Source organism: Ambystoma mexicanum, chromosome 13 (assembly GCF_040938575.1).
Source record: "Ambystoma mexicanum isolate Mex_15411 chromosome 13, UKY_AmexF1_1, whole genome shotgun sequence".
Lineage (NCBI taxonomy): Eukaryota > Metazoa > Chordata > Amphibia > Caudata > Ambystomatidae > Ambystoma > Ambystoma mexicanum.
Window position 1 is genome coordinate 820,906,336 of NC_090938.1, and position 24,498 is coordinate 820,930,833.

At 55.8% G+C, this 24,498-nt stretch overlaps 1 protein-coding gene across 2 annotated transcripts in view; it reads left to right on the plus strand.

The window, feature by feature from the left end:
- Nucleotides 1-24,498, plus strand: part of LOC138522067 (RLA class I histocompatibility antigen, alpha chain 19-1-like) — a 253,678-nt gene that overhangs the window by 39,691 nt on the left and 189,489 nt on the right. For both annotated transcript variants that reach the window (XR_011283228.1, XM_069635305.1), the window contains exon 3: nucleotides 12,660-12,935. Coding sequence is in view for 1 of the 2 variants with exons in the window: in XM_069635305.1 (XP_069491406.1) it covers nucleotides 12,660-12,935 (276 nt within the window). In the remaining variant the exon portion in view is untranslated. The remainder of the gene's footprint in view (nucleotides 1-12,659; nucleotides 12,936-24,498) is intronic.

The following is a 24,498-nucleotide window of genomic DNA, read 5'->3' on the forward strand; positions in this document are numbered from 1 at the left end:
ATCTAAGTAGATATGGTTCCACTATACTATGCCTTTTATGCAGGTACGGATTTTTGGGGAAATCATGATACTTCAAACATATCTCCCTCGTACGTAACCAGTCATGCAGAAATATCTTAGTTTTGGCTCTACCTGGATTTGTAAGGAGGTCATCAAGGGAGAGATCCGCTTCAGCCAAAGCGTCAATTATAGTGTACCGCCATTTCACCATATATTGGTCATTAGTTGTGAACACGTAATCAGCAAGGGTATTGATCAATTTATGCCTACCAGAAGCCAAAATACATTTTCTGAACAATGATATCATTTGCCAGATGTAACGTGCATGCAATGATATTAGCCCTAATTCATTCCTAATCCAAGCCATAGGTACACATTTTGGTAAACCCAGAATGCGTTTCCAAAATTTACTCTCAAAACGTAACCATGTATTTCCCATTATACATGGTTTTCTTTCCGCTCCATAAAGTAGTACCGGGACCACTTTCTGTTTGAAGTATGTTATGGCGGGTGTGATGGTAAATTTACCATATTTGGCTTGGATAATTGAGGCTTGTGAGATCATGATATTCAGCTTCTGGTTGAGGCTTAGTAGGAATGCTTTATTACTTGCTCCATCAATAACAACTCCTAAATAAGTATATTGTGGAACTATTTCTAGTGTATGCTCTTGTAAACACCACCTTAATGCTTTTTGTTTCTTGTTTAGGGTACCACTTGGGTTTGGGTTACAAACCATTATCTTTGTTTTGTTCATATTCACGGTTAACCTATTCTCAGTGACATATCTGGCAAGTGCATCAAGCAGGTTTTGAAGGCCACGGGGAGTCTTCGAAAACAGTACCAAATCGTCTGCAAATAACAGAGCTGCAAGTGCTTTGCCTGCTAATTTTGGCGCATCGGAAATAACCTCTTTGAAGGCTTTGCATATATCGGCGATGAAAAAATTAAGCAAAGTCGCCGCAAGTATGCAGCCTTGGCTGAGGCCTCTATGAGTTGAAATATTCGTGGTTAGTAAGCCTTGTAAATTTAGCCTCACTCGTATGCTGGTCTCTGAGTGTAACATACTTATCAAATTAATTAAGTATGTAGGGCACTTTTCTCGGGCTAGTTTGTCAAATAATATTGATCTAACCACTGAGTCGAACGCCGCTCTAAAATCGACGTTGTTTCAGGAGGTTATGATGCTGTATTAAAGCTGTTATTGATAACAGATTTATAGAAGTCCCCATGCCAGGTATAAACGCTGTTTGATGCGGATCTTGCTTGTCACAAGTTCTTGCTCCATTGTTAAAGTCCCGTAAAATGAACCTGCAAAAGATTTTCCCAGGTATATCCAAAAGCGCGATCGGTCTGTAATTAGCCGGTTTAGACCTGTCGCCTTTTTTAAAGATGGGCACTACCACAGAGGATTTCCAAGACTTTGGAATACTGTTGGATTGTAGGACATGGGTAAAGATGTTATACAGAATCAGGGCCCATTGTTCCGGATGCTGCTTCATCATATAGTTGGTTAACCCATCAGGTCCTGGGGCCCTTGAGTTAGACGCTTTGTGGATATATCCTAGTATATCTTCTCTAGATATTTGTAATAGTTCCATGCTGTTACATATTATCACAGGGTTATTTTGTCTGACCTCAGGGTCAGCATATAATTCCGTATAATAGTCGATCCATAGTGTTTCAATTACACCGTTTATCTGGACCCTGTTCCAAATGGTTAGCAGCAATTAAGCAAAGCCCAAATTTGGGCTGTGTTTTTTGACATAATCACCTTGAGCATTTCTTCACCATCAGACTGATATAGAATACATCTACGAGTACGGATCCAAGCCGTGTATGCACGTTGAAGAGAGCGAATGACCTCAAACCTGATATTCACTGGCAATAATAATTCCATTCTCTTTTCTCGTCTCAGTAGGGTTTTACGTTTTTGAACCTGTTCGTCAGCACTGTGTCTGGGTGCAAAGTACATATGAGTTTGTATTGAAGAGTGCAGTTTGAACATTTGGAGTGTGACGTTATAAGGTTCTTCTACCCCACCGTTCCCCGTCTGTTCACCCAGCAACTCTTCATTCAACTCATTCAGTGTAGATTCATTCCACCTAAACCTTATTCTTGAGTTATTTGTTATCAGATTGGTAGCATACCGCCCTTTTTCTAGGTTTTGTGGTTCTTTATAACAGTTCCATTTCAAGGTTAGCATGTGATGATCACTCTCAGTCTGTGTTATCACCTTAAATGAAGCAATGTTTTGGAACGTTGCTTTGTCCGTGTAAATATAATCAATTGTAGAGCTACTGAGTCCTCTACGCCACGTCTCACTAGAGGGTGTGTTGCCAGGTATCGCACAGTTAAGCATCAGCATATTACGATCACACATCACATCCGCCCATATTTCATTTATGTGGCCCTTTTGCGTTTTTTTGGCTTTCAGACATTGCATATTCAGATCTCCCACAAGAATAACATTTGTTATTTCGGGGGTCATAAGAATCATGTTGAAGAAATTCTCCAGTTCTTTAATGAAAATCTTATCTGAAATAGCCATCGGGTTACGGTAGATATTAATTAGAGCCAAACATCCCCCAGGATACATTTTTTTAACTAATTGCATAAATATATTTGGGGCTGCCCAAGGCCTAATTGACAAGCCCCTCCCCATTTTGGTGGCAATTAGTAACCCAGAGGATGGACGTCCTTTCCTATTTGATTTGGCTGCCAGAAATGCTATTTCATGATTATTCCATACCGGGCAATCCACCAGCCACGTCTATTGTAGGGCAACTACATCATAGTTGTTAAGATCATTGCTATCTTTTACAGAGAGATGGGCATGACCACAGGTATTCCAACTCACTAGGGTCAGTGTGTCATCCCGCCACCCCTTGTATTATGATCTTTTATCACTCGGTCTGTATTCATTTTTTCCCAAACCTCCTACCATCTTGTTTTGATCTAGTGAGTTTTGTTTATGATATACGTTTAAGGATCTAGTAGTCACGTTATCATTTGGATCCTGTAATTTTTCATAGTTCATATTAGTTGGTAGGATTGTAGGATCAACTGCTAGCAAAAAACCCGTTGTGAACAATTCCATCCTAGCTTGCCATATAGTATTTCTGACAAGGTTGGATGAAATCCACAATCGGACAGCGTCAAGCCTCTCCTCATTTAGAAATTCGACTTGTTGAATGTCAGTTGAAGAGATATCTCTTAACTCTTCAGTATCTTCAAATATCGTCAGCCCGCTTGTTCTATTTAGGTCATAGGATATATGGGGAGAAGGGCGACATTTCAGAATGAATCTATGATATAGTTTCGGTCTAGGGCATGTTTTAATTTCTTTCCTGTACCCCCACCCAACCGTTCCATCTCAAGTCGTTGGTTTGGTTCCGAATTTCTCTCAATATTTTGTATTGTATCAGATGGATACACTGTAGTTTTGCTGTTAAATGACACTTTACCTCTCTCCACTACAGTGTTTGCCACGAGAGTCTGATCTTGCTTCCATTTTAGATACTCATCAACCGAGTTCTGTATGGTCTCTTTAATGTCTTTTAGTATGTCCAGCGAAGGTTCTCTCGCTAGAGGAGGGTTCGCGCTTGTAGTATTTGTTATAACATCATTCTTTGGGTGGTTTGTCACAGCAGTACTAGCCAGTGGGATGCAAGGGGTTTCATGGGTTGTGATATCAGCAGCTCGTTGCAGCCGCAGTTGTTCCTCAGAACCTTTTTTTGCAAGCAAAGCCACTAGATCGTCTAGTGGGACATAGTCGTTGTGAGATACAACATTCACAGGTTGACTAGCTACCGGTTCTCTAGCCTGTTTTAAATTAGTATAATTAACTTTTAATCCTCCTCTCACAACAGCTTTACTTTTGGTGGTAATTTGCAGTCGTTTTAGGAATTGATTAGTAGCGGCCTTTGTTGGTCGCAAAGCCTGCTTCTGATTCTTAGTTTTCTTTTTAGTTATTGTATTAGCTTTTGATCTTACATTGGTTCTTGAATCAAACATATTATACACACCAAAGTCATTCTCTCGGTTATCTTCAACAATTTTATCTTCATTCACCTTAATAGGGATACAACTTTCCACTGTCACCATCTCATTACTAGAGGGGCTACAGTGCACTTCATCATCACTGGGTATGACAGGGCATATAATAGCCTCAAAAACAGGTAAGATCGGTACTACATTCTCAACCTTGCTCTTCTCCTTTACATCAGATGTCATTTGTGCAGTCTCTTTATTTTTAGTATCTTTCGTTGTCTTTGGTAGCCTATTATCACCCATGTCAATGTACCTAGACATTTTATCTAGGTTCTGGGTAATCGGTTCAATCTGCTTAGCATCCAAGGTCTCAAACAATTTAAAAAGGGACATAATCGAGATGTTTATGGCATTCAGCGTTATTTCCACCAGTGAGCCATGTACAATTTGTCCACCATTACCATCTGTGATTCCCACACTCGGTGTAGGATAGACAAAGGAGGATGTCAAGTCTCTAGGGCACTGTGTATGGTGGTCAAAAAGGCTTGGAGAGCCATATGGACTACCATCATTACCCTTAGTTCTATCATTAACAATGGGAGATTCAGACAAACATTAATAGAATCTTCCAAATTAGATTTGTTTGTAACAGTTATATTTTCATTCTCCTCCTGCATATCTTTATTCTCCCCCTCGTTAGCCGCTTCCTCATTAGTATAGTTTAGGTCGTTTTTACATGATAAAACAGGATTTTGTGTAGTTAAATCGATTAGAGGGCACTCCTCAGTTCCCTCAGAGTCACGTTGTGTTGAGCATATCTCATTTACAATAATAGTGTCTGAAATCGACAGATTTGAATTCACAGGAACCACGTGCGGTGCAATTGGCCCTCCTCCCATATTTACAGGGCTCGAAGGTTGATTTTCAACACACGTGGGAATAAATAAATCTGAATCGCCCCTTAAAGTGCAAAATCCTCGTATATCACTAGTAGAGTTCTTTCTCACGGGAGTCACAATAGGTGAACCTCCTAATTTTTTTTAAGAATAGTAATGGGGGAGGCTTTAGGGGTTACAGGCTTAAGGTTCACAGAGGCTCTTGTAATTACAATGTTTGCTGGCATCCCAGACGTCAGCGTATATGTAATACCTTTCATTCGGCACGTTTAACAAACTAATGGTTAACAATGCAACAAATTGGATATAAGCGAAAAAGTCTTACTCCGCAGTCCACAACCCGCTATACCCGCTCTAACAGCGGTAACAGCAACCTTTCCAAAGCAAACTTGCAGAGCGCGCGCGCAAAGCACGTGCATTTGCAGTAAATAGATTCCTGTTGGCTGGGGGCGGAATTTCACCACAGCACGTCCTATGGGTGAAGAGGAGACAAACTACCGTGAGTGCACTGATAAAATTCGCCTAAGCAGTTGCTTAAGCAGTTGCACAAACAGTTGCCTTATACAACCTTGGGTAGTAAAAGTCACAAGAGTTCTCACTTTGGTGCAGGCAACAGTCAATCACACTTCGTCTGTGAGTCCAGTAACGGAGCGTCTCGCAGCGGTAACAGCAACCTTTCCAAAGCAAACTTGCAAAGCGCGCCTTATCTTTGTAGCTCGCAAAAATTCGGCGATACACTTTGCTCGCAACAGACTGACAGCCCATCACCAAATGTTCCAAAACCACAGAATCACTCCCATCAATCTCATCAATGCATCTCTTCAATTTCCTGTAGTCTGCAATGGAAACATTTTCAATATTGAAATTTGCACATAGTACATCAAAATCAATACATTTTCCAACTCTGTATACATCATTAATCCAGTGAACTCCACCAACAAACCATTCCGGCCAAAATATAGGCTTGCCAGCCTCTGTGATTGCCTTATTAAACCAAGTCGAGGCCGAAGGTGATTTCAGAGCAGTTGAACCACACATTTCGTGAAAGCCTCTCTACACCTCACGCAAAAAATGGGTCAAAGGAAATCTCCTACCACACTTACTAACAGTCGTAAACGCCTCTCGAGGGGCAAGAGGGCCTAAAGCACTTGCTTCCGCCACAGCCCAAGCACTCGGAGAATCAACCAGAAAAGGAAGTAAAAACTGGCAAGAGAAGGCAAGATGATACACTCTAAAATTGGGGACCCCAAGGGCACCTCTTTCAACAGGCAGCTGCAACTTCCACAGTTTAAGTACAGGAGGTTTCCCGTCCCAAAGGAAAGATTGCCAAGTTGCATCAATTAATCTCCAGTAACATGCACTGACCCTCAAAGGAAGCATACTTAAAACATAGTTGATTTTCGGGGCCGCAACCATCTTCAAGGCGTTCACCTTGCCCCACAATGACAAACGTAAGACCGGCCACCTCTGCGTAGATGACTTCAGCTCACGGCAGGCCTCCCCTAGGTTCACCTCCACCATATCACTCACAACTGGAGTCAGCCAAGTCCCCAAATATTTCATTTTGCGTAAACACCATTGAAACCCACATCCAGTCACCAATGATTTAGCACAACTCCCCGTGATAGGCAAAACCTCGGACTTCGACCAGTTTATTTTATATCCCGCCACCACGTGGAATCGATCCAGAATGTTCATCAAGGATGGCAAAGAAATTTCCAAATTCCGTAAAACCAACAAAAGGTCATCGGCATAAAATCAAGTTTTCTGTTCAACCCCATTGAAGGACACACCTTTCAAGTACGAATCACTCCGCAGGGCAATAGCAAGAGGTTCAATGGCCAGCACAAACAATAAGGGAGAAACCGGACATCCTTGTCTAGTGCCCCGCAAAAGATTGAACGTTCCAGATAAAAAGCCATTCGTCTTAACATTCGCCGTAGGACGAGCATACAAAAGGGAGACCCAAGAGATGTACTCATCACCCAGATTCATCGCCCTCAGCACCGTAAACATATATTGCCAATGAATACGATCAAACGCTTTTTCAGCGTCTAAAGAGAACACAGCCACATCTTCGTCCATATTCTGGGCCTGTGACATGGTCAACAAAAGATTCCGAATGTTGCTAGAAGTTCATTGATGTTTAATAAAACCGGATTGATACGTGTGACTAAGTCTTTGAATAACATCCTCAATGCGTAAAGCGAGCACCTTAGCCAGGATCTTATCAGTATTTATTAAATTTATATGCCGATAGCTGGAAGGTAAGGCACTATGCTTTCCTTTCTTTAGAAAAATTGAGATGGTAGCATGATTGGTGGATTCTGGAAGAGATCCCGCCTCCCTGGACTCAATATACATATCCCTCAAGAGCCCCAGTGCCGCTTCAGGAAGAATCTTGTAAAACTCAGCCGGCAAACCATCAGTCCCCGGAGTTTTCCCAGAATTCAAACCGGCATTAGCAATCCTATTTTCATCAACAGTAACCGGCCGGTTCAGACCAGCCATAGTATCATCAGAAATGTTCGGAATATTCAAATTATCAAAGAAGCGGTCGCCACGACCAGTAATACCAGCCGCACACTCGTACAAGTTCATGTAAAAATCCTTGAAAACAGCATTAATCTCACATGGATCAAAAGTAATCACCCCATACAGACCTTTTATAGAAGTAACTGCACTCTCCGAAACCTGCTGCCTCAGTCTGTAGGCAAGCCATCTGTCACACTGCTCGCCCTTCTCCAAGTAAGCACTTCTAATTCTATATAAATCCTTTTCCGCTCTAGCGTCCAAAATATCATTCAGGTTTTTTTTCAATCAAATCATTCATCACTTCTACAATGCAGGCATCAGTTTCCAACTGCACCTTTGCCAATCTTTTCCTCCTGCCACAGGATAAGCCTAGAGTAATGCCCCTCATCGTACATTTGAACACCTCCCATGTAACATTCTTACTCATATCATCTGAAGAATTCTCACTCACAAAGCATTCAGCCTCCGTTCTGATTTTCTCTAAAATATCCTCATCCTGTAAAATGGATGTATTCATCTTCCATTGAAAAGTTTTACAGCGGTCAAAATTCAAAAATAGGCCCGAACAAATAGGTGCATGGTCAGTGACCGCAATACAACCAATTTGACTAGTCAAGACTTGAAGTCGCTCCACCAGCAGTAAAAAACATATCAATCCTCGAATAAGTGTTATGAGATCCAGAATAGAACGTATACTCCTTGAGTCTGGGTGTTGTAACCTCCAACAATCTTTTAGATCAAAATCCCCAATCGGCGTCCGAAAAGAGCAAAAATGTGCGTCCCTCCTCTGTATAGCCGAACGTCCAGTGCTATCCATGGAAGGATTGTCAAACAGATTGAAATCACCACCCAGAATGATATTAGTGGAGTTCAAGTCAAGTATCATCTGCGACACTTCCCCATTGTCCACCGACGGAGCATAGACATTGCATAGCACATGTTGGACACCTTGTATTTCCACCAGAAGAGCCACGACCCGCCCCTCCCGGTCACAGCTAGACTTCAGAACTTTAACAGGAGAATCCTTTCGTAAAAGAAACGCTACCCCCTGATCTTAGAGGAATAACAGGAAGCAACAACATCACCCAACCACCTCTTACGCAACACCCCAATTTCCTCCAACAAAAGATGAGTCTCCAGTAAAAAAAAAACAACCATCACATTGCATCTTTCATACAGTTCCAAATGTTCTGCCGTTTGGCAGGATTATTATCCCATTACCATTTCCATTCCCATTCCCATTACCATTCCAGGAAGAGACCAAAAGACGAGACCCTCCAATGTCAGACATGCTGAAAGTTAGAAGGAAGCCAAGAAAACACCCCTATCCAAAAACCATAAAAAAACAAGACCAAAAAGAAGAACTCCCCCCTGCACCATCTGCAACAGAAAAAAGATGCCAACGTTGAAAAGCAACAAAAAAGAAAAAAAAAACAACCCAACACCCCCGGTACCCCTCACACAAATTCTCCAGTGCTGAATCCTACATACCTTAGAAAACACAAATGGGCAAATAGCCAAACTCATATACCCACCCAATATTACAGTGAGGGTGTAGCCGTGGGTTTGTATTCTGCTTGGTCTGTGTGGTCTTGTCACAGTAGGTTGGTGTCACAGGGTCTTCGCAGTGATGGGCCGCGGGTAGCGGTGGAAGGGGTTTGCAGTGGTGGCAGTGAGTATTCTGATTTTTCGCTGCCCTGGGCTTTGTCTGCCTGTGTGGTGGCTGTGCCCAGCCCCCGGCCGGCTGGCGCTGATGGCAAATCGCACCCTGAGGTACTTCCTTTGTTGTTACCTGATGTTCCTGACCCCCCTGCCCTGGGGTACTTGCACTTGCTTGTTGCTCCCACCTTGCCCCTCATCCTGCCTGGCTCCAGGAGTCTGAGGAGAGTGAGGGGAGGGGGGTGTGCTTTTGTTTTCCCTGACTTTGCTGTGCTGCTGCCAGCCATTTTCCCCGACCCCTCTCCTTGTCCTACCCTCCTTGGGGCACAGGTTACTGGCCCTGCGCGTTCGAGCTGCGGGGTCCCCCCTCCGCAGCGCTGGCTAGAATCGGAGGAAAGCACCTCTGAACATCAGTACCAGGGGGTCAAGCCGCACCTCCCTCGCTACTTGCATTGAGTAAAGGCCGCTTCCAACAATGGCTTTCTGTACTATGAAGACAGTCATGCCTCCAAAACGTCCCCTGTAAAATCCCTGGAATTTCACGCGTGCTACATCCCTGTTGTGATCCTCTGCACACAGGGTTGCTGGGGGCAGAAGGAAAGCACAGGGGGCCTCACAACCCAAGCAGGAACCAGATGCTGGCAGCCGGGCATCACTGACCCTCCTCCCTACTCTGGAATCCCGAGGCTGGGCATGTGTGCTGCTTTCCTGTTGTGATCCTCTGCACACAGGGTTGCTGGGGCAGAAGGAACGCATAGGGGCCTCTAACTCAGAGGGACTGGGAGCCGGGAATCGCTGCCCCGCCCCCTGGAATCCAGAGGCTGGGCATGTGTGCTACTTTCCTGTGATCCTCTGCACACAGGGTTGCTGGGGCAGAAGGAAAGCATAGGGGCCTCACAACCCAAGCAGGAACTAGGAGCCGTTGATGCTGGCAGCCGGGCATCACAGACCCTACTCCCTACTCTGGAATCCCGAGGCTGGGCATGTGTGCTGCTTTCCTGTGATCCTCTGCACACAGGGCTGCGGGGGGGGGGCAGAAGGAAAGCATAGGGGCCTCTAACTCAGAGGGACTGGCAGCCGGGCATCACTGACACTCTTCCCTACTCTGGAATCCCGTGGCTGGGCATGTGTGCTGCTTTCCTGTGATCCTCTGCACACAGGGCTGCTGGGGGCAGAAGGGAAGTATAGGGGCCTCGTATGTACTTGGTATGTCGGGGTTGAAAGATTTATGCAGGTGGGCTCATGATGTATTTGGGGGTTATTATAAATCGCTGCCTAAGTGAGAAGGCAGGGTACCCGACCAGTTGGCGGCCCCAGGGCTGGGATTGCACAAGCGATGGGGCAAGTTACCGTGGCCCCGGCTCTGACCTTTTATAAACAGAAGGTGGTTCCGATACTCACCTATGGGGGGAGGGAGGGGGGCCTCCCATCTCTCGTGGCTAATCTGGGGAGTTCTGGGGGGATTCTTCTCCCTAATTGGGTCCACCCCCAATGTTTGTTATTGTTCTTTGGGAATCTGTCCTTTGGGGTTTTGAGAAACACGAATAATGGCAATGCTGATTGGTTACTGGATAGCTGGCCAATGATATGTGGGGGCTGGGGAATGATATGTGGGGGCAGGGGAATGATATGTGGGGGCAGGGGAATGATATGTGGGGGGGCTGGCGAATATGTGGGGGTGGGCTGGGGAATGATATGTGGGGGCTGGGCTGGGGAATGATATGTGGGGGCAGGGCTGGGGAATATGTGGGGGTTGGGCTGGGGAGTGATATGTGGGGGCTGGGCTGGCAAATGATATGTGGGGGCTGGGCTGGCAAATGATATGTGGGGGCTGGGGAATGATATGTGGGGGCAGGGCTGGGGAATATGTGGGGGTTGGGCTGGGGAGTGATATGTGGGGGCTGGGCTGGCAAATGATATGTGGGGGCTGGGGAATGATATGTGGGGGCAGGGCTGGGGAATATGTGGGGGTTGGGCTGGGGAGGGTTGCCAGTCATTTGGTCGAAAAAAATTGGTCGACCAGACAAATGGTTGAACCAATTTGATCGAAAACCAAATGGTCGAATTTTTTTTAATTTTTATTTTAACCCTTTTTTTTTTTTTTTTGGGGGTCCCCCCCCAACCCCCTTTTTTTCTCTAAAAACCCCTTGTTTAACTAAACGAAAACCCAAAAAATAAATATATAAATTAAAAAAAAAATTCGACCATTTTCGACCGAGTTGACTGGACACCCTGGGGAATGATATGTGGGGGTGGGCTGGCCAGTGATATGGTGGGGGGGGGCTAGGCTGGCAAATGATATGTGGGGGGCTGGGCTGGCTGGCGAATGATATGTGCCTCACCCCTCCCCCCCCCCCCCCACCCGGGAATGGGCAAGAAAAGAGGACTGGGGAAACTCGAGAACAAAGAAACACACATAGATCACCATTCCTGTGTTGCCAGGTGCGCTTATTATAAGCGACTTTGGGCTTGTTTTTGCCCAAAGTCGCTTATAATATTTGGAGGTCGCTTGTCGCGGTTGGACCGTCTGTGCGCGTGTAATTGGGCTTGTTTATATTGCTCTTAAGCCCATTACACGTCGCACAGAGCGTCCTGCACTGGGCTGCTGGCAGCACTTGTGTCTTGCTCCCGGTGCGCCCTGTATTTTGAATATGCTTAAGTGTTTGGCACTGATGGGATCGTTACTTGCCCACCAGGTGGCCCATCAATGCCAAATGCCTAAACATATGCAAAAAGAAAGCGCCCTTTAAAAGTTTTGTCATGCAGGCAGACACACTGACATGTACAGATGTAAAGAAGGGGATTGGTTTAGTTTAGCAAGCGTCACTCTATAGCAATATTATCCTGGTGATATCCCCAGTGCTGACGCATTATCCACTAACATCCTTTATTTATTTATTTTTTTAAAACTTTTTTTTGCAAGACTGGGTTAGAGGATTATTGGAATCTATATACAACATTTATTTTCTCAGAAACATGTATGCAGGAAGGCCATGTTTCTTTTCAGCTTCCAATTGGCCATGTTACAATATTATATAGCGCCTTGGATTAAGGCGCTATATAAAACAATAAATACAAATATTTGAGGGCCGTATTATTTTGCAATCTGGGACTTCTAGTCGCCATGCAATACAATATTGTTGTTCTAACACACTATGTCAGTGTTCTCTCTATGTATGTGTTATGTTCCTTACTTTTGAGAGCTTTCCACAACCTTTTAGGTGCACGCTTGTTTTGGGCTTGTTTTTGAAGGGCATTCAGCTTATTTTTTCCTTCCGACCTGGCGACACCGTGTGAGTGTGCTGAAGAGTGGTCTATAAAGTGTGCTGGGGGGTGGGGGGCACAGGGGGGGGGGGCTTGCCCCCTGAGTGCCTGGCTGCTGTGGGAGGGGCGCGGGACCCCCGGACTCTGGCCGTGCTCAGTCCCCGGGTTTCTAGGGTCCGGTGGGCGCTCGAGCCTCGTCCTGGTCCCTGGGGGGGGGGGGAAGGGGGTCGTCTCTCACTGGCCCCCACTGCGCTCCTCTCTCTATTGGGGTCACGCCCCTCACTCATTCTCTCTCTTCTGCCCCCCCCCCAGGTCTGCACTCCTTCCAGCTGATGTACGGCTGCGAGCTCCGGGGGGACGGCTCCATCGGGGGGTTCCAGCAATACGCCTATGACGGGGAGGACTTCCTGAGCTTCGATAAGGACCGGATGAGGTTCATCGCCACCGCGACCCCGGCCCGGCTCACCGCGGACCGATGGAACTCGGAGAAGATTCAAGCTCAGAGACAGAAGGCCTACCTGGAGGAGGAGTGCATCGAGTGGCTGCAGAAATACCTGCAATATGGGGAGGAGACCCTGCTCAGGAGAGGTGAGGAGCCCTGCATGGGGGAGGGGAGGAGAGCCTGCTCAGGAGAGGGGAGGAGCCCTGCATGGGGGAAGGGAGCCTGCTCAGGAGAGGAGGTGAGGAGCCCTGCATGGGGGAGGGGAGGAGAACCTGCTCAGGAGAGGTGAGGAGCCCTGCATGGGGGAGGAGACCCTGCTCAGGAGAGGGGAGGACCCCTGCATGGGTGGGAGACCCTGCTCAGGAGAGGTGAGGAGCCCTGCATGGGGGAGGAGACCCTGCTCAGGAGAGGGGAGGACCCCTGCATGGGTGGGAGACCCTGCTCAGGAGAGGTGAGGAGCCCTGCATGGGGGGAGGGGAGGAGACCCTGCTCAGGAGAGGTGAGGAGCCCTGCATGGGGGAGGCGAGGAGAGCCTGCCCAGGAGAGGTGAGGAGCCCTGCATGGGGAGGAGACCCTGCTCAGGAGAGGTGAGGAGCCCTGCATGGGGGAGGGGAGCCTGCTCAGGAGAGGGGAGGAGCCCTGCACGGGGGAGGGAAGAGCCTGCTCAGGAGAGGTGAGGAGCCCTGCATGGGGGGAGGGGAGGGAAGAGCCTGCTCAGGAGAGGTGAGGAGCCCTGCATGGGGGGAGGAGACCCTGCTCAGGAGAGGTGAGGAGCCCTGCATGGGGGAGGAGAGCCTGCTCAGGAGAAGTGAGGAGCCCTGCATGGGGGAGGGGAGGAGAGCCTGCTCAGGAGAGGTGAGGAGCCCTGCATGGGGGAGGGGAGGAGCCCTGCATGGGGGAGGGGAGGAGAGCCTGCTCAGGAGAGGTGAGGAGCCCTGCATGGGGGGAGAAGAGCCTGCTCAGGAGAGGTGAGGAGCCCTGCATGGGGGAGGGGAGCCTGCTCAGGAGAGGTGAGGAGCCCTGCATGGGGGAGGGGAGCCTGCTCAGGAGAGGGGAGGAGCCCTGCACGGGGGAGGGAAGAGCCTGCTCAGGAGAGGTGAGGAGCCCTGCATGGGGGAGGGGAGGAGAGCCTGCTCAGGAGAGGTGAGGAGCCCTGCATGGGGGAGGGGAGGAGAGCCTGCTCAGGAGAGGTGAGGAGCCCTGCATGGGGGAGGAGACCCTGCTCAGGAGAGGTGAGGAGCCCTGCATGGGGGAGGAGACCCTGCTCAGGAGAGGTGAGGAGCCCTGCATGGGGGAGGGGAGCCTGCTCAGGAGAGGTGAGGAGCCCTACATGGGGGAGGAGAGCCTGCTCAGGAGAGGTGAGGAGCCCTGCATGGGGGAGGAGACCCTGCTCAGGAGAGGTGAGGAGCCCTGCATGGGGGAGGGGAGCCTGCTCAGGAGAGGTGAGGAGCCCTGCATGGGGGGAGGGGAGCCTGCTCAGGAGAGGTGAGGCGCCCTGCATGGGGGAGGGTAGGAGAGCCTGCTCAGGAGAAGTGAGGAGCCCTGCATGGGGGAGGGGAGGAGAGCCTGCTCAGGAGAGGTGAGGAGCCCTGCATGGGGGAGGAGACCCTGCTCAGGAGAGGTGAGGAGCCCGGCATGGGGAGGAGACCCAGCTCAGGAGAGGTGAGGAGCCCTGCATGGGGGGAGGGGAGCCTGCTCAGGAGAGGTGAGGAGCCCTGCATGGGGAGAGCGGGGAGGAGAGCCTGCTCAGGAGAGGTGAGGAGCCCTGCATGGGGGAGGGGAGCCTGCTCAGGAGAGGTGAGGAGTCCTGCATGGGGGAGGAGAGCCTGCTCAGGAGAGGTGAGGAGCCCTGCATGGGGGAGGAGACCCTGCTCAGGAGAGGTGAGGAGCCCTGCATAGGGGATGGGAGGAAACCCTGCTCAGGAGAGGTGAGGAGCCCTGCATGGGGGAGGAGACCCTGCTCAGGAGAGGTGAGGAGCCCGGCATGGGGAGGAGACCCAGCTCAGGAGAGGTGAGGAGCCCTGCATGGGGGGAGGGGAGCCTGCTCAGGAGAGGTGAGGAGCCCTGCATGGGGAGAGCGGGGAGGAGAGCTTGCTCAGGAGAGGTGAGGAGCCCTGCATGGGGGAGGGGAGCCTGCTCAGGAGAGGTGAGGAGTCCTGCATGGGGGAGGGGAGCCTGCTCAGGAGAGGTGAGGTGAGTCCTTCATGGGGGAGGGGAGCCTGCTCAGGAGAGGTGAGGAGCCCTGCATAGGGGATGGGAGGAAACCCTGCTCAGGAGAGGTGAGGAGCCCTGCATGGGAAGAGGGGGGAGGAGAGCCTGCTCAGGAGAGGTGAAGAGCCCCTGCTCAGGAGAGGTTAGGAGCCCTGCATGGGTGGGAGACCCTGCTCAGTAGAGGTGAGGAGCCCTGCATGAGGGAGGGGGGGAGCCTGCTCAGGAGAGGTGAGGAGCCCTGCATGGGGCAGGGGAGGAGACCCTGCTCAGGAGAGGTGAGGAGTCCTGCATGGGGAGGGGAGCCTGCTCAGGAGAGGTGAGGAGCTCTGCATGGGGGAGTGGAGGAGTCCCTGCTCAGGAGCAGTGAGGAGCCCTGCATGGGGAGAGGACCCTGCTCAGGAGATGTGAGGAGTCCTGAATGGGGGGAGGGGAGCCTGCTCAGGAGAGGTGAGGAGCCCTGCATGGGGGGAGGGGAGCCTGCTCAGGAGAGGTGAGGAGCCCTGCATGGGGGAGGGGAGCCTGCTCAGGAGAGGGGAGGAGCCCTGCATGGGGGAGGGAAGAGCCTGCTTAGGAGAGGGGAGGAGCCCTGCATGGGGGAGGAGACCCTGCTCAGGAGAGGTGAGGAGCCCTGCATGGGGGAGGGGAGGAGAGCCTGCTCAGGAGAGGTGAGGAGCCCTGCATGGGGGAGAGGAGACCCTGCTCAGGAGAGGTGAGGAGCCCTGCATGGGGGAGGGGAGGAGAGCCTGCTCAGGAGAGGTGAGGAGCCCGGCATGGGGAGGAGACCCAGCTCAGGAGAGGTGAGGAGCCCTGCATGGGGGAGGGGAGGAGACCCTGCTCAGGAGAGGTGAGGAGCCCTGCATGGGGGAGGGGAGGAGACCCTGCTCAGGAGAGGTGAGGAGCCCTGCATGGGGTGGGGACCCTGCTCAGGAGAGGTGAGGAGCCCTGCATGGGGTGGGGACCCTGCTCAGGAGAGGTGAGGAGCACTGCTTGGGGGTGGGCAGTGACCCTGCTCAGGAGAGGTGAGAAGCCCTGCATGGGGGAGGGAAGAGCCTGCTCAGGAGAGGGGAGGAGCCCTGCATGGGGGAGGAGACCCTGCTCAGGAGAGGTGAGGAGCCCTGCATGGGGGAGGGGAGGAGAGCCTGCTCAGGAGAGGTGAGGAGCCCTGCATGGGGGAGAGGAGACCCTGCTCAGGAGAGGTAAGGAGCCCTGCATGGGGGAGGGGAGGAGAGCCTGCTCAGGAGAGGTGAGGAGCCCGGCATGGGGAGGAGACCCAGCTCAGGAGAGGTGAGGAGCCCTGCATGGGGGAGGGGAGGAGACCCTGCTCAGGAGAGGTGAGGAGCCCTGCATGGGGGAGGGGAGGAGACCCTGCTCAGGAGAGGTGAGGAGCCCTGCATGGGGTGGGGACCCTGCTCAGGAGAGGTGAGGAGCCCTGCATGGGGTGGGGACCCTGCTCAGGAGAGGTGAGGAGCACTGCTTGGGGGTGGGCAGTGACCCTGCTCAGGAGAGGTGAGAAGCCATGCATGGGGTGGGGACCCTGCTCAGGAGAGGTGAGGAGCCATGCATGGGGTGGGGACCCTGCTCAGGAGAGGTGAGGAGCCCTGCATGGGGGAGGGGGGAGGAGAGCCTGCTCAGGAGAGGTGAGGAGCCCTGCATGGGGGGAGGAGAGGAGACCCTGCTCAGGAGAGGTGAGGAGCCCGGCATGGGGAGGAGACCCAGCTCAGGAGAGGTGAGGAGCCCTGCATGGGGGAGGGGAGGAGACCCTGCTCAGGAGAGGTGGGGAGCCCTGCATGGGGGAGGGGAGGAGACCCTGCTCAGGAGAGGTGAGGAGCCCTGCATGGGGTGGGGACCCTGCTCAGGAGAGGTGAGGAGCCCTGCATGGGGTGGGGACCCTGCTCAGGAGAGGTGAGGAGCACTGCTTGGGGGTGGGCAGTGACCCTGCTCAGGAGAGGTGAGAAGCCATGCATGGGGTGGGGACCCTGCTCAGGAGAGGTGAGGAGCCATGCATGGGGTGGGGACCCTGCTCAGGAGAGGTGAGGAGCCCTGCATGGGGGAGGGGGGAGGAGAGCCTGCTCAGGAGAGGTGAGGAGCCCTGCATGGGGGGAGGAGAGGAGACCCTGCTCAGGAGAGGTGAGGAGCCCTGCATGGGGGGAGGAGACCCTGCTCAGGAGAGGTGAGGAGCCCTGCATGGGGGAGGGGAGGAGACCCTGCTCAGGAGAGGTGAGGAGCCCTGCATGGGGTGGGGACCCTGCTCAGGAGAGGTGAGGAGCCCTGCATGGGGTGGGGACCCTGCTCAGGAGAGGTGAGGAGCACTGCTTGGGGTGGGGACCCTGCTCAGGAGAGGTGAGGAGCACTGCTTGGGGGTGGGCAGTGACCCTGCTCAGGAGAGGTGAGAAGCCATGCATGGGGTGGGGACCCTGCTCAGGAGAGGTGAGGAGCCATGCATGGGGTGGGGACCCTGCTCAGGAGAGGTGAGGAGCCATGCATGGGGTGGGGACCCTGCTCAGGAGAGGTGAGGAGCCCTGCATGGGGGAGAGGAGACCCTGCTCAGGAGAGGTGAGGAGCCCTGCATGGGGGAGGGGAGGAGAGCCTGCTCAGGAGAGGTGAGGAGCCCGGCATGGGGAGGAGACCCAGCTCAGGAGAGGTGAGGAGCCCTGCATGGGGGAGGGGAGGAGACCCTGCTCAGGAGAGGTGAGGAGCCCTGCATGGGGGAGGGGAGGAGACCCTGCTCAGGAGAGGTGAGGAGCCCTGCATGGGGTGGGGACCCTGCTCAGGAGAGGTGAGGAGCCCTGCATGGGGTGGGGACCCTGCTCAGGAGAGGTGAGGAGCACTGCTTGGGGGTGGGCAGTGACCCTGCTCAGGAGAGGTGAGAAGCCATGCATGGGGTGGGGACCCTGCTCAGGAGAGGTGAGGAGCCATGCATGGGGTGGGGACCCTGCTCAGGAGAGGTGAGGAGCCCTGCATGGGGGAGGGGGGAGGAGAGCCTGCTCAGGAGAGGTGAGGAGCCCTGCATGGGGGGAGGAGAGGAGACCCTGCTCAGGAGAGGTGAGGAGCCCGGCATGGGGAGGAGACCCAGCTCAGGAGAGGTGAGGAGCCCTGCATGGGGGAGGGGAGGAGACCCTTCTCAGGAGAGGTGAGGAGCCCTGCATGGGGGAGGGGAGGAGACCCTGCTCAGGAGAGGTGAGGAGCCCTGCATGGGGTGGGGACCCTGCTCAGGAGAGGTGAGGAGCCCTGCATGGGGTGGGGACCCTGCTCAGGAGAGGTGAGGAGCACTGCTTGGGGGTGGGCAGTGACCCTGCTCAGGAGAGGTGAGAAGCCATGCATGGGGTGGGGACCCTGCTCAGGAGAGGTGAGGAGCCATGCATGGGGTGGGGACCCTGCTCAGGAGGGGTGAGGAGCCCTGCATGGGGGAGGGGGGAGGAGAGCCTGCTCAGGAGAGGTGAGGAGCCCTGCATGGGGGGAGGAGAGGAGACCCTGCTCAGGAGAGGTGAGGAGCCCTGCATGGGGGGAGGAGACCCTGCTCAGGAGAGGTGAGGAGCCCTGCATGGGGGAGGGGAGGAGACCCTGCTCAGGAGAGGTGAGGAGCCCTGCATGGGGTGGGGACCCTGCTCAGGAGAGGTGAGGAGCCCTGCATGGGGTGGGGACCCTGCTCAGGAGAGGTGAGGAGCACTGCTTGGGGTGGGGACCCTGCTCAGGAGAGGTGAGGAGCACTGCTTGGGGGTGGGCAGTGACCCTGCTCAGGAGAGGTGAGAAGCCATGCATGGGGTGGGGACCCTGCTCAGGAGAGGTGAGGAGCCATGCATGGGGTGGGGACCCTGCTCAGGAGAGGTGAGGAGCCATGCATGGGGTGGGGACCCTGCTCAGGAGAGGTGAGGAGCCCTGCATGGGGGAGGGGGGAGGAGAGCCTGCTCAGGAGAGGTGAGGAGCCCTGCATGGGGGGAGGAGAGGAGACCCTGCTCAGGAGAGGTGAGGAGCCCTGCATGGGGGGAGGAGACCCTGCTCAGGAGAGGTGAGGAGCCCTGCATGGGGGAGGGGAGGAGACCCTGCTCAGGAGAGGTGAGGAGCCCTGCATGGGGGAGGGGAGGAGAGCCTGCTCAGGAGAGGTGAGGAGCCCTGCATGGGGGAGGGGAGGAGAGCCTGCTCAGGAGAGGTGAGGAGCCCTGCATGGGGGAGGGGAGTAGAGCCTGCTCAGGAGAGGTGAGGAGCCCTGCAGGGGGGAGGGGAGGAGAGCCTGCTCAGGAGAGTGAGGAGCCCTGCATGGGGGAGGGGAGCCTGCTCAGAAGAGGTGGGGAGCCCTGCATGGGGAGAGGGCAGGAGAGCCTGCTCAGGAGAGGTGAGGAGCCCTGCATGGGGGAGGGAAGGAGAGCCTGCTCAGGAGAGGTGAGGAGCCTTGCATGGGGGAGGAGACCCTGCTCAGGAGAGGTGAGGAGCCCTGCATGGGGAAGGAGAGCCTGCTCAGGAGAGGTGAGGAGCCCTGCATGGGGAGAGGGGAGGAGAGCCTGCTCAGGAGAGGTGAGGAGCCCTGCATGGGGGAGGAGACCCTGCTCAGGAGAGGTGAGGAGCCCTGCATGGGGGGAGGGGAGCCTGCTCAGGAGAGGTGAGGAGCCCTGCATGGGGAGAGGGAAGGAGAGCCTGCTCAGGAGAGGTGAGGAGCCCTGCATGGGGAGAGGGGAGGAGACCCTGCTCAGGAGAGGTGAGGAGCCCTGCATGGGGGAGGGGAGCCTGCTCAGGAGAGGTGAGGAGCCCTGCATGGGGGAGGGGAGGAGACCCTGCTCAGGAGAGGTGAGGAGCCCTGCATGGGGGAGGAGAGGGGACCCTGCTCAGGAGAGGTGAGGAGCCCTGCATGTGGGGGAGACCCTACTCAGGAGAGGTGAGGAGCCCTGCATGGGGGAGGGGAGGAGAACCTGCTCAGGAGAGGGGAGGAGCCCTGCAGGGGGGGGTAGAGCCTGCTCAGGAGAGGTGAGGAGCCCTGCATGGGGGAGGGGAGGAGAACCTGCCCAGGAGAGGTGAGGAGCCCTGCATGGGGGAGGAGAGCCTGCTCAGGAGAGGTGAGGAGCCCTGCATGTGGGGAGGGGAGCCTGCTCAGGAGAGGTGAGGAGCCCTGCATGGGGGGAGGGGAGCCTGCTCAGGAGAGGTGAGGAGCCCTGCATGGGAGGGGAGGAGAGCCTGCTCAGGAGAGGGGAGGAGCCCTGCCTGGGAGAAGGGGAGGAGAGCCTGCTCAGGAGAGGTGAGGAGCCCTGCATGGGAGGGGAGGAGAGCCTGCTCAGGAGAGGTGAGGAGCCCTGCATGGGGGGAGGGGAGCCTGCTCAGGTGAGTGAGGAGCCCTGCATGGGGGAGGGGAGGAGACCCTGCTCAGGAGAGGTGAGGAGCCCTGCATGGGGAGAGGGGAGGAGACCCTGCTCAGGAGAGGTGAGGAGCCCTGCATGGGGGAGGGGAGCCTGCTCAGGAGAGGTGAGGAGCCCTGCATGGGGGAGGGGAGGAGACCCTGCTCAGGAGAGGTGAGGAGCCCTGCATGGGGGAGGGGAGGAGACCCTGCTCAGGAGAGGTGAGGAGCCCTGCATGGGGGAGGGGAGGAGAGCCTGCTCAGGAGAGGTGAGGAGCCCTGCATGGGGGAGGGGAGGAGAGCCTGCTCAGGAGAGGTGAGGAGCCCTGCATGGGGGAGGGGAGTAGAGCCTGCTCAGGAGAGGTGAGCCCTGCAGGGGGGAGGGGAGGAGAGCCTGCTCAGGAGAGTGAGGAGCCCTGCATGGGGGAGGGGAGCCTGCTCAGAAGAGGTGGGGAGCCCTGCATGGGGAGAGGGCAGGAGAGCCTGCTCAGGAGAGGTGAGGAGCCCTGCATGGGGGAGGGAAGGAGAGCCTGCTCAGGAGAGGTGAGGAGCCTTGCATGGGGGAGGAGACCCTGCTCAGGAGAGGTGAGGAGCCCTGCATGGGGAAGGAGAGCCTGCTCAGGAGAGGTGAGGAGCCCTGCATGGGGAGAGGGGAGGAGAGCCTGCTCAGGAGAGGTGAGGAGCCCTGCATGGGGGAGGAGACCCTGCTCAGGAGAGGTGAGGAGCCCTGCATGGGGGGAGGGGAGCCTGCTCAGGAGAGGTGAGGAGCCCTGCATGGGGAGAGGGAAGGAGAGCCTGCTCAGGAGAGGTGAGGAGCCCTGCATGGGGAGAGGGGAGGAGACCCTGCTCAGGAGAGGTGAGGAGCCCTGCATGGGGGAGGGGAGCCTGCTCAGGAGAGGTGAGGAGCCCTGCATGGGGGAGGGGAGGAGACCCTGCTCAGGAGAGGTGAGGAGCCCTGCATGGGGGAGGAGAGGGGACCCTGCTCAGGAGAGGTGAGGAGCCCTGCATGTGGGGGAGACCCTACTCAGGAGAGGTGAGGAGCCCTGCATGGGGGAGGGGAGGAGAACCTGCTCAGGAGAGGGGAGGAGCCCTGCAGGGGGGGGTAGAGCCTGCTCAGGAGAGGTGAGGAGCCCTGCATGGGGGAGGGGAGGAGAACCTGCCCAGGAGAGGTGAGGAGCCCTGCATGGGGGAGGAGAGCCTGCTCAGGAGAGGTGAGGAGCCCTGCATGTGGGGAGGGGAGCCTGCTCAGGAGAGGTGAGGAGCCCTGCATGGGGGGAGGGGAGCCTGCTCAGGAGAGGTGAGGAGCCCTGCATGGGAGGGGAGGAGAGCCTGCTCAGGAGAGGGGAGGAGCCCTGCCTGGGAGAAGGGGAGGAGAGCCTGCTCAGGAGAGGTGAGGAGCCCTGCATGGGAGGGGAGGAGAGCCTGCTCAGGAGAGGTGAGGAGCCCTGCATGGGGGGAGGGGAGCCTGCTCAGGTGAGTGAGGAGCCCTGCATGGGGGAGGGGAGGAGACCCTGCTCAGGAGAGGTGAGGAACCCTGCATGGGGGAGGGGAGGAGAGCCTGCTCAGGAGAGGTGAGGAGCCCTGCATGGGAGGGGAGGAGAGCCTGCTCAGGAGAGTGAGGAGCCCTGCATGGGGGAGGGGAGGAGAGCCTGCTCAGGAGAGGGGAGGAGCCCTGCATGGGGAGGGGAGGAGACCCTGCTCAGGAGAGGTGAGGAGCCCTGCATGGGGGAGGGGAGGAGAGCCTGCTCAGGAGAGGGGAGGAGCCCTGCATGGGGAGAGGGGAGGAGACCCTGCTCAGGAGAGGTGAGGAGCCCTGCATGGGGGGAGGGGAGCCTGCTCAGGAGAGGTGAGGAGCCCTGCATGGGAGGGGAGGAGAGCCTGCTCAGGAGAGGGGAGGAGCCCTGCCTGGGAGAAGGGGAGGAGAGCCTGCTCAGGAGAGGTGAGGAGCCCTGCATGGGAGGGGAGGAGAGCCTGCTCAGGAGAGGTGAGGAGCCCTGCATGGGGGGAGGGGAGCCTGCTCAGGAGAGTGAGGAGCCCTGCATGGGGGAGGGGAGGAGACCCTGCTCAGGAGAGGTGAGGAACCCTGCATGGGGGAGGGGAGGAGAGCCTGCTCAGGAGAGGTGAGGAGCCCTGCATGGGAGGGGAGGAGAGCCTGCTCAGGAGAGTGAGGAGCCCTGCATGGGGGAGGGGAGGAGAGCCTGCTCAGGAGAGTGAGGAGCCCTGCATGGGGGAGGGGAGGAGACCCTGCTCAGGAGAGGTGAGGAGCCCTGCATGGGGGAGAGGAGACCCTGCTCAGGAGAGGTGAGGAGCCCTGCATGGGGGAGGGGAGGAGAGCCTGCTCAGGAGAGGTGAGGAGCCCTGCATGGGGGAGGAGAGCCTGCTCAGGAGAGGTGAGGAGCCCTGCATGGGGGAGGGGAGGAGAGCCTGCTCAGGAGAGGTGAGGAGCCCTGCATGGGGGAGGGGAGCCTGCTCAGGAGAGGTGAGGAGCCCTGCATGGGGGAGGAGAGCCTGCTCAGGAGAGGTGAGGAGCCCTGCATGGGGGAGGAGACCCTGCTCAGGAGAGGTGAGGAGCCCTGCATGGGGGAGGGGAGGAGACCCTGCTCAGGAGAGGTGAGGAGCCCTGCATGGGGTGGGGACCCTGCTCAGGAGAGGTGAGGAGCACTGCTTGGGGGTGGGCAGTGACCCTGCTCAGGAGAGGTGAGAAGCCATGCATGGGGTGGGGACCCTGCTCAGGAGAGGTGAGGAGCCATGCATGGGGTGGGGACCCTGCTCAGGAGAGGTGAGGAGCCCTGCATGGGGGAGGGGGGAGGAGAGCCTGCTCAGGAGAGGTGAGGAGCCCTGCATGGGGGGAGGAGAGGAGACCCTGCTCAGGAGAGGTGAGGAGCCCGGCATGGGGAGGAGACCCAGCTCAGGAGAGGTGAGGAGCCCTGCATGGGGGAGGGGAGGAGACCCTGCTCAGGAGAGGTGAGGAGCCCTGCATGGGGGAGGGGAGGAGACCCTGCTCAGGAGAGGTGAGGAGCCCTGCATGGGGTGGGGACCCTGCTCAGGAGAGGTGAGGAGCCCTGCATGGGGTGGGGACCCTGCTCAGGAGAGGTGAGGAGCACTGCTTGGGGGTGGGCAGTGACCCTGCTCAGGAGAGGTGAGAAGCCATGCATGGGGTGGGGACCCTGCTCAGGAGAGGTGAGGAGCCATGCATGGGGTGGGGACCCTGCTCAGGAGGGGTGAGGAGCCCTGCATGGGGGAGGGGGGAGGAGAGCCTGCTCAGGAGAGGTGAGGAGCCCTGCATGGGGGAGGGGGGAGGAGAGCCTGCTCAGGAGAGGTGAGGAGCCCTGCATGGGGGAGGGGAGGAGACCCTGCTCAGGAGAGGTGAGGAGCCCTGCATGGGGTGGGGACCCTGCTCAGGAGAGGTGAGGAGCCCTGCATGGGGTGGGGACCCTGCTCAGGAGAGGTGAGGAGCACTGCTTGGGGTGGGGACCCTGCTCAGGAGAGGTGAGGAGCACTGCTTGGGGGTGGGCAGTGACCCTGCTCAGGAGAGGTGAGAAGCCATGCATGGGGTGGGGACCCTGCTCAGGAGAGGTGAGGAGCCATGCATGGGGTGGGGACCCTGCTCAGGAGAGGTGAGGAGCCATGCATGGGGTGGGGACCCTGCTCAGGAGAGGTGAGGAGCCCTGCATGGGGGAGGGGGGAGGAGAGCCTGCTCAGGAGAGGTGAGGAGCCCTGCATGGGGGGAGGAGAGGAGACCCTGCTCAGGAGAGGTGAGGAGCCCTGCATGGGGGGAGGAGACCCTGCTCAGGAGAGGTGAGGAGCCCTGCATGGGGGAGGGGAGGAGACCCTGCTCAGGAGAGGTGAGGAGCCCTGCATGGGGTGGGGACCCTGCTCAGGAGAGGTGAGGAGCCCTGCATGGGGTGGGGACCCTGCTCAGGAGAGGTGAGGAGCACTGCTTGGGGGTGGGCAGTGACCCTGCTCAGGAGAGGTGAGAAGCCATGCATGGGGTGGGGACCCTGCTCAGGAGAGGTGAGGAGCCATGCATGGGGTGGGGACCCTGCTCAGGAGAGGTGAGGAGCCCTGCATGGGGGAGGGGGGAGGAGAGCCTGCTCAGGAGAGGTGAGGAGCCCTGCATGGGGGGAGGAGAGGAGACCCTGCTCAGGAGAGGTGAGGAGCCCTGCATGGGGGGAGGA